The following is a 10353-nucleotide window of genomic DNA, read 5'->3' as shown; positions in this document are numbered from 1 at the left end:
AATGCAATCTTATCTATACTTATTGATGAATAACATGTTTATGTATTTGCCTTACTTTTAGACGCCTGTGACAGGTGTTTGTCGATGACATACAACGCTACCCATGTCTTTCCTGTCCCAGTTTCAGCACAGATGATCGTATTCTGGCCACGTAGAGCCTTCTCTGCTAATTCAAGCTGATAATCACGAGGCTCGTAGGTCCGCTTATTTCGTTTATTTAATCCTTTGGTCAAGGCTCCAGTAGCCTCTCTTGTATATAAGGTTTCCTTGTTTTCAAATCCTTCTAACAAATGTAACAAAGATGTTACAGGCGGAGCATTAAAGTAAATGCAATTGACAGGTTCGGTTATTTTAATTGAAAACTATAATATTACAAGTTTTATATATTTCTGTTATTTTAAATGCCGTTTTGTTGATTTAAAAGTAAATAACAGCTTCATCATTTGAAGTTATAATGATCATAATTAATGTTGATAAATGGATCTATAGCACGAGAGACATCTTAGCGGATGCGAACACCAACTTTTGAAACGTTACTACAACAACATTGTTCAAAGTCGCTGATATATATGCTATATAGATTTATATCAAGTCTGCACCTTGATCATTTTCCTCGAAGTCGCTTCCGCCATTTTCGGATTCCCATTCATTCGAATCAACAGAATCCTCATCCGAGTCATGCGCTTAAAATGCACAATATTACAAATGCTTGTTTTTGACACAGTATATAGTGGATAAAAGCTAAAATCATTATGATTATTTCAAATCAAACAATTATCGTAATTCTCTTTAAAACTGTTGAATAAGACACACACTAATAATCTACATTAACGTGTACAAATCGTTCAAAAGAACGTACCAACATCATCTACAGATTTGTTCCTTTCCGGTTTAATGTTGAGTACTTTCAAATTGTCATTAAGAGCTTTCATGTCATCAGCGATGCTTGTCATAGCTTTTGTATCCTGACACTTATATGACGACTCATCGTCTTTAAATGCCTCTAACGACCGAGCTGTTTCAGGGGGACAATTTAAGTCATTGTCGGGTTCAGCATCTACCTGGTCTAATGACACATACATTATTAGACAAATATAGTGTGCATATCATTTATAAAGTTAGGCAATATTTTATACAAAATTATACATGACAATACTATTCATGCATATTGTTTCGTGTAAAAACAATATAATGAAATGTAATGCAGTAGACAGGCATTTGAAGAAACCTGTACGAGGGTGTGGATGGAAACTAAACCTACTTCCAAGTATATATTTCATTACATATTGGCCTTGTACAGGTTTGTTAATTAACACATTCTTATATTCTTCGCATGATTTCTGTCAATACCGGTATACATTCAAATGACAAGACCGGGGATGGTGGAATTAAAACCAAACAACTGATCAGCATTTAACGTTACTCACCAGTCATAACATGCTCCTTGATTATGTCTTGGTCTGCCAATTTATTCGACGATGAAACTAAAGCAAACACATACTTTAGTTAAATATGCATTTATCTAAGGGGACAATAATATGCTTACATGTTTAACTCCACACAAGACCATGCCGTGAAAGCTCATACTTTGGTTTTAAACATGACGTCAGTGTACACGCTGTTCACTAGTATGTTAACACTTTAGCTAAGTTATTTTTTACGTGTCCCTTAATTAAAGTCATACGTTTATCCATGATTAAAATATAACAAATGATCAGAACACTTACCAGCGTCAAACTCTAGAAGATCAGAAGAAGGGACGTATTCAGGTTCTATTTCTTTCACCTTCTTTTTATGGCCGTTTTTCCACAATGCATAAAGAAGATGGTTCCACCAGTCACAAGGTTTCAAATAACACTGTACTCGGTCCAACAGATACATCATTCCCCACACCATAGACTTGTTCAGTGTAAGATTAGTGATTTCATGCACGTCTAGCTCTAAATAATAGTGTTTATAATAATGTTAATTTGTGTGTATAAATGTAAAATGATTACGTAAGAAAACATCATTTTGAGTCGTCAATACCATGGTAAAACCAATAAGAATGCTTAAGTAAGGTAATTTTAGTATTTATTTGCAATATACATATTTAGGTAAAGTGAAGAAACTATATAATAATAATCGAATGTTACTTTTCTTTGCTATGGAACAATTACATTTCACAATATACGACTTGTACAATCTTTTACAATTTTTTCAAACACACCCATATTTTTTTTAGATAGAATCGGGCGAATTCTTAATACATGTTAACCTTGAAGAGCTCCATGATTTTCGAGATAATTCAGTAGTGGAATCGGATCAATGTCATGTTCCAGTGTTGGGACCGCACAATTGCGCGAGCTTTCGTCCCATGTTCGCGTTCTGCAGGTGTTTCCGTTTTATATGGGATAAGACGCGACTTCACAAATATATAACCTGAAACACATCTTAGAATCTCGACTATTGGTTTATAATAATAATTCTGTTATTTTTTTAATGATTACTATTTAGATTGCAAAGAGCTCATATTAGTTCATTTATGCAGGTGTGCATTTATATGTAATATGATTTTAAACCTTCAGACAAAATGGCTACGATAAGTATTAATTCGTACAGTTTATTTATATAATAATTGACCTCTACTAAATATCTTAAACCTGTTCGATGATGACATGTTTTTTTCTGATCGCGTTGTGTATAAAAAATACCTTCTATTTCCAAGGCTTTAATAAAATCCTGCCACTTTCTTGGAAGGTTTTTGTTGATAATGATTTCAATCAACTCTTCAGTGGCAACATGCGGTGGATGGTGGTGATACAGGCTGACAAGTCGGGACTTTTCGTCTGTAAGTGTTCGACGTAAATAACAGTACGCAGAAGATCAAGAACTTAGCAAACATACGGAACACGATAAAGATAACATTTATCGCCTCACTGAGTGATATGAAGGGTATAAGTACTAGGGCAGCTATTGCGTACAATATTTTGAGCACGTTAAATCGTATAATTGCATGGAGAAGTATTAAAGACGTTTATTATTTTGTATAAGGCTTAAATCTTATACAACTGGATTAAAGCAAATGTAACAGACAATCAATCGCAAGGAACATTGATGTGAAGTTTCTGACATTCAGTCTATTGATTTCCGAGGTATGTAAAAAAGTAAACACACGGGCAAATCCGTAAAAACACTTTACCTACTACTGGTATAGAAAATAACAACTAAACACATAAACAGCCTTTTGTTAAACTAAACATCTGATAAGTGTATTGTCGAAAAGTGTTTCGGTTTATTTGATGACGATATTTGTGAACCTAAAATTGGTGGAAACGAGATTAACATTTCGTACCGGCATTTATAATGTCAAATTGAGCCAGTCTAGAAGCTAGAAGGGGCGTTTGTATACAACGAACTATTGCCGATCGCCACCATTTAAGGTTGTCTTCAATCAGTTCGTCTTGGTCTAAAACACGACAATCATAATTTAAGATCAATATCTTAAAACCTCACTATTTGGTCAACACAAACCCGATAGTTATTCAACAGCGATTTGTTTTTATGATTATTGATGTATTGTATGTATCTGTTTACATTTATAATTGAATTGAGAAAACATATTTGTATATTTTGAAGTTGATTTATTATTAATGGTCAGATTAATGGGAATATTAAAAATTTAGACATGTTCGTAACTAATTGACTGTTCATCACATAAACAAAAACATACAAGTAATTCATATAAGTAGTGCATCAATTTCTTCATACACCCATAACGAAACTTTCTGCAGGACATACTGTGTAAGGACGTTCAGATCATTATGTGGTTGCGAAGCGACATGAACTGTGTATAAATTAAAATCTGATTTAACCTACACATATGTGTATTGAGGAATACACCAATGGTGCTTAAAAAAACAAATATGTGACTATAAGTGTTTTTTCTTTGACGTAATTTGATTTAACCAAAATCTCTATATATTTCCTACAAGTTCCTTTAACAATTAAAATAATACGGAATAATAACACAGAGTTGATTTTCAGACAAAACGATTAGACAAAAATAAAAATCTTATTAAAGATGTATTATTTTTCTGTAATCACAATCGGTGTTCTATTTAATTTCAAACAACACGTCAAAATTAACAAAGTGTGTATACATTGACGTTTGGCAGTTGATATTAATTGATAAATGTATACCTTCCAGAACATTTTCTTGCATATTCGAAGGAGCTCTGTCATCTTCCTTAATATACCCTGTAAAGTATGTGCGTATTTTTCACGTAAAAAATAATCATCAACTATTGCAACACGAAACCCGTTTTGTAATCGTGTATTATCCAAATTTAAATTCATATTAAATAATGTATATCTTAGCTTTGGGTCACTTATCTGCTTTTTCAGCAAAGAACTTTTCCAACTTGTCAATCGGATCGCATGCAACGCAATTAAGTTTGCAGATATTGATAGGCAAAAACATATTTTAATTCCTGACAAATACATCTGTTTATGAATAATAAGACCCTTTCTTGGAAACACCGTATATCATGAGACAATATTTTTGCGAAAATAAATGGTTCTACATACCTTCATCCACACACGATCCTTCATCCAGAGGATCGTGTGTGGCCATGGCCCTTGTTGCACGAAATTAAATATAGTTGCTTAAAGGAGAAAAAGTCGCTATTCACTGTTGTGTATGAGGGTTTCGTGCGAGATGTAGGAACTGTGGATACAAAAAACCAATGATATCACATCTTCAAGCTCATTTACACGAAGGGTTATGGTTAGATCGGAGTGCAGGGTTTTGTTCTACCTAGCAAAAACTGTCGATTTCGTCCAATTTGTCAGTTTGTTATTCGTAAACGGTTGCAATGTGACCAATTTTTTTATGGACGAGGTTTTCAAACGATATTTAGCTACAATTTTATATATAGGTTTATAAATTTTAAACGATAATGACTTTGTAACTTGCTCTCTTATTGAATTTGTGTCATTCTGTCTATTTGCCAAGTTTAACGCTTTGACTATGGTTTCTGCTGTGATGCTCACTTTTAATGGAAGGGAAAGTTTTCAATTGAACTGTATATAATAATAGCAGGCATTATACATTGTACAAAAAGAACATAAATCTCTCGATAGTGTTGTTTTTTGGTTTATCGCCTTTGAATGAAATTTCTTGTGCAGAGAATAACCTCTATATTATTGAAGATATAAACAAATCACATTTAGAGAGTGCATTGAGAGTGAGTGCAAAGTACAATAACCTCAACTCTCTTATAAGTATTTTGGATTTATTGTCCTTTGCCCATTTTGTATATAGTTCATAAAATGATAGATGGCTTTAAAAGAAAAGGGAAAATATGCTATTTAAGGACAGTCTATGTAGTATAAATAAGTTATCACCCTTTACTATTTTTACAAAACATTCCTAATAAGTGGAAGAGAATTAAATAATACCTCATGTATTTGTAGATAACATGTTGTGAAATGAAAAAGGATTCACAAACGAAAATTATTTTTGTTATATTTTTGGAGTTGTTATCATTTGTTAATTTATTTTGCAAAACATATTTGCATAATTACAAAATGTCAGAATGAAAGAAATATAATAATCTCTTGAGTGCCTTGAAGGTATTTCCTTACTATTTTTGATGAGTAAAGTCCAGTTACACTGTATTTCTTGTTTTGTTTGCATTGTGCAGAAAAAACCCACTAATGGAATTTAAATACAACTTTTAATTGGTGTCAAAATCTAAAACACCTCCAATTTAATATTTGTTGTTGAACTTTTCTATAATGACAGTAATAGCATTTCGTTAAAAAATTGAGTGCATATATTCCCCTTATAGTATCACTTTATGTACTTTAAGACAATTGTCTAACATTTGATCAGTTGACAGCAGACACACTGTGAAATAAATTGGGTTGTATAGTCAAATGTACTTTGAAAAACGTTGTGCAATCACACAATAGCATGCAAGCTAAACAAATTCATTCGTAGTGACCACACAATTTATGTGTCAGCAATGTGATGATGTTGATTAGTATATTTTCATGTTTCTCTTCTTATCAGATTTTCTAGTTGCGGATGTCCATATATTTTGACAAAATAGAATAGCTAAATAAAAAAAGTCTGGATTTATAGAAACACAACACAAACTGTATCATGAGCAGTATTCACGTATGTTTCAAGTTGGCAGCTATACAAAATGTTCAATTTCTGAAAACACACCTTTGTTTTACTATAAACATGTTTATGATATTGCATATCTGTCTAGGGCATTTTTATATTTTGCTGTTATGGTTTTGTCTTATATTCTCTAAAATTGTAATAAATATGACATAAAGAACTTTTTGTTCAATGACAACCATGAGTATTTATGATTTATAATAATACTCATACCCGTAGCCAGGGGGGGGGGGGGGTGCGTTGGGTGCGTTCGCAGCCAATGTTTTTTGACGAGTAAAAAAAATATTTGAACTATAAGATGCACCCAACTTTATTCGACGCAAAAATTATTATTTATCTTTTCCCGGAATCCTGTGAGTCTTCGTATTTAAGCGTTACAATAATGTTGAATTCAATATGCTACCGACAGGAAAGAGAGAACATTTTAGATTATAATTAACGGAATGTTATGCCAGCTTCCGAAAATGACGGAAACAAAAGACACCCGTCGACTTTTGCCGAAGACTAATGAGTCACTGGTTAATAATTTTGCATTATACCACGATTTATAACAATTAACGATTGTACACAGCATTTTCGACAGACTGCATTGTCTTTTTGTTATGTCCCCGTACAACCATTTTCGGATCACCTTAAGGGTTTTCAGACAAAAAATATCAGCTATGCTCAAGACAGGATAATTTTTTGTTGTTGTATGGCAAGAAAACAAATCATTTCTACAAAGCAATGTAGCTTTTTTGTAGTTTACTAAATCAACTTGTATAATTAAAAAAATACAAGTAACCAGTTACAACAATTTTATTTCTGTTTAGTATTGATGCAGATAAGAGAAGACCCAGTTTTGTTAATCAGTGTTTGTTGTACAATACATTATTAGCACGTTGAGAGCAATTCTAGGCCTCGGCAACTATCCATAGTAGAAGACAAACAGTTGTTTTGAAAAAAAAGTCGATTTTTTCCTTTTAATTTAGTTGATTTAGGAATGGTAGAATTTTGAAATGGTAAATTCACCAATGTTATCAAGATTCCAATAAATACATATATTTTATACCGTTCTTATTGTTGATTTTATATTGTTGCAATGTGTTGTTGCATATGTAAACAAAGTGTGTGCGCGCATACTAGCTTCGGGTATAAAATAATGTATCTCCGTGACTGATCAAACGAGGTGGTTATTGAAAGACGGCAGTGGGGAATACATGTGTTTTATATCATATTCATGTCGATCAGTCACTTAGTAAAGTCAATGAATGTGAATTTTCATATAAAAATGCTCTATAACTTCAGTCTCTGAAATCATATAAAAAGCCACCAAAATGCAGGACTTAACTTTTCATTTTCAAAATTTTCTAGATGAAGGACCTCCAAACCCCCGATTTCAGGAAGGGGACAACCAGTCCCCCACCTACCGCTTGTCACTTCGTTGCTAAATAACAATCGTTTATGGGAAAATTCGCACCCCCCCTTTTCAAAACTCTGGCTACGGGCCTGAATACAATAAAAGCTATATTTTGTCATCAATTATTTTCATCGTCATACGCGAATAATGGAGTTATTATCAACAACTACCTTATCAGCATAACATGTACTTAAACTTATTGAATTAAAACGTCCTGTCATTCAAAACGGCGCTTTTCGGCGTTTGTGACATACAACACAAATATGACATAATTCGTCATTTTTAGGAATTGGATGCTTAACTGTCAGATTTTGATTATTAAGATGTAGAACATTTTTTACCATATGGGTCAACTTCTCGTTCCGAGCCACATTTATATTTATACACACGGCAGTGGTGGGCCGGACGTCAATAATCGACCCGCGGCTGACATAACGGATCGAGAGCCTTTATGCGGCTAGGGCCGATTAAATACCATTATCCGGCGAAGATATGCCGTTTGTATCGCTAATATCGTCCTATTGTGTTCCCTAACTAAAAACTATGATCGATATTTCATTTTCATTCAATTAATTTTGCATTTTATTACTTATTACTTATATCGTTTGACCAAACACTTCAAAACGTATTTAAGAACGTGTTTGCATAATTTGAAACTTCGATAGGAATTTAATAAATCGCTCTGCCCCCTCAATTGAAATCATTCGCTTTCGTTAATCGTGTTTTGGTCAAAATGGTTATCATTCGTTACAAACGTATCCAAACGTTGAAAAAAATAGTGTGGTTTAAAATAAATCTATATAAACGGATGAAAGAACAAGAAGTGGAAGTGCATATCGCAGTAAGTTATTGTTATAAGCATTGGAATCTAGTAGTTGTCGTTTACTAAATTGTGTTTTTGGCGACTCCTGTTACAGCTCAAATAGTGTTAGCAATCTGCATCTGCATTAGAGTTTCATTAACAATCTATATTTGTTGATATCTTACTGATATTCTTACTTAAATTATCATTATGTTCGATTCTTTTGTTGCCGTGTGGCTTAAGTTTATTTATCAACTAATTTTGTTTCAGACTGAACGTGGACGCAGTAGTTTTACCATTCAAGTCGCGCGATTCGATTCTTTTCAGATATGAAAATTCGACCCATGATTACATATCGGCTTAAAAAGAGGAAAAATGCATGTGAAAATTTGTGAAGCACATGGTTATTTGGTTATGTTAAGGGAAACTAAGATATGCGACTAAAATATTGAAACCTGTTTTGAAAGTACATTTCTATTATGTAATTGCAAAGTGGTACCGATAACTAGTTCTTGTATTACAGCTGTCTTTTGTCATACTTTCTGCAAATCATATAAACAGTTTTGGCAAAACAAACGAGTTTATATTAGCTATCACTTTAACTATGTGTTTCATGCATACATTCTATTTTAAAAGCAATAATTAAATTTGGAAAACTGAGCTGCGTCTTATATATATATATGTGTCATGTTCTGACAAAACTGGGCATAATGCATGTGCGTAAAGTGCCGACCCAGATTAGCCTGTGCAGTCCGCACAGGCTAATCAGGGACGACACTTTCGCTTAAACTTGATTTTCGGTAAGAAGGGACTTCCTTCAAACTAAAAATACCATAACAGCGGAAATTGTCGTCCCTGATTAGCCTGTGCGGACTGCACAGGCTACTCTGGGACGGCACCTCACGCACAAGCATTAAGCCCAATTATCTCAGAACAAGACACATATATTTATATTATGCGATTTCGAACAACGCAGTGCCTGTGAGGCTTTGATTATCTGAACCATTACACGCATCAGTTATCAGTAATGTTAAAAATACGTATTTCATAAAATTCACATTAAGACCCATCATAACAATACATGTAAAAAAATAGATATAAAGCAAAATGGCATTAAATAAATCGTACTTGCCCTTGTCATTGTTGTCTTCTTAAATCCGGAAAACCATAAACGTCATAAGACACCCATCACATTTTTTTTCTGAAAACCAACGTACAGGTGTATCTATAACCATAAACATCATAAGATTCCATTACGCATTTTCTGAAAACCGAGGTACATGTATATCTACTTCCGTATTCGTTGATAAGAATGTTTTCTCAGCGTGTGTGTCAATAAGCGTGTAAATGCATTCGCGCAAAGTTTTTTTTATATTAACCTACTTACAACTTTATTATGAAATAATAGTATATGTTCGTGATTTTAATCGACATATGAAAGAAACATAAATATCAGTGTTCCTTATAGCAATTGCCAAAGTTTCAACTCTAGATTTGGTATGTTAACATGGATGTAACCAGATACAATATGTCCCATTTTAATTTCCTGCAACGATATCTATTCATAAGAAACATGAACACTAACTTGGTACATGAATATGTGTTGAATATATAGTCCATATATAGAGCAAATATAAATCGATATAGATACAAATCTATGTTACCAGACCACATCTAGCATTGAAGTTTTGGCTATTTATATAAGGAACATTGATTTGTATGTGTTAGCTTTATGTTTCAAAATTATGTACGAAACATTCGTTGCATTTGAGGGTTTATGGGTTTTGAAGTATGCAGACTGTAAAATTTTTAATTACTCAACAATATGGATACGCGTTTCGTTACATACATAGTTTAAAGCCAACGACATATCAAAGATTTACTGTATCATTTCCTATGACAGAATACATAAATTCATTTCATGAAGCTTTTAAAGAAAAATGTTCACCTGCCATTGTGTTAATGCGTAGTTAAATC

General features: G+C 33.1%; 1 protein-coding gene across 2 annotated transcripts; it reads right to left on the bottom strand.

The window, feature by feature from the left end:
- Positions 1-2263: 2263 nt before the first annotated feature.
- On the bottom strand, positions 2264-9865 carry LOC127880564 (uncharacterized). Of its 2 annotated transcripts, none has more exons than XM_052427882.1 (6): positions 9505-9865; positions 4570-4708; positions 4183-4239; positions 3335-3448; positions 2694-2828; positions 2264-2421 (listed from the first exon to the last, which is right to left on the bottom strand). In XM_052427882.1, the coding sequence occupies exons 2-6, from the start codon at positions 4613-4615 to the stop codon at positions 2288-2290; spliced, it is 486 nt and encodes a 161-aa protein (XP_052283842.1). In that variant the 5' UTR covers positions 4616-4708; positions 9505-9865; the 3' UTR covers positions 2264-2287. The 2 variants fall into 2 exon arrangements, with proteins under 2 accessions (XP_052283842.1, XP_052283841.1); XM_052427881.1 differs by having other exon boundaries at positions 9509-9862.
- Positions 9866-10353: the final 488 nt, after the last annotated feature.

The sequence above is a fragment of the Dreissena polymorpha genome, chromosome 5 (genome assembly GCF_020536995.1).
Source record: "Dreissena polymorpha isolate Duluth1 chromosome 5, UMN_Dpol_1.0, whole genome shotgun sequence".
NCBI classification, from domain to species: domain Eukaryota; kingdom Metazoa; phylum Mollusca; class Bivalvia; order Myida; family Dreissenidae; genus Dreissena; species Dreissena polymorpha.
Note: the sequence above shows the minus strand (reverse complement) of the source record. Positions and strands in the feature narration are given on the sequence as shown.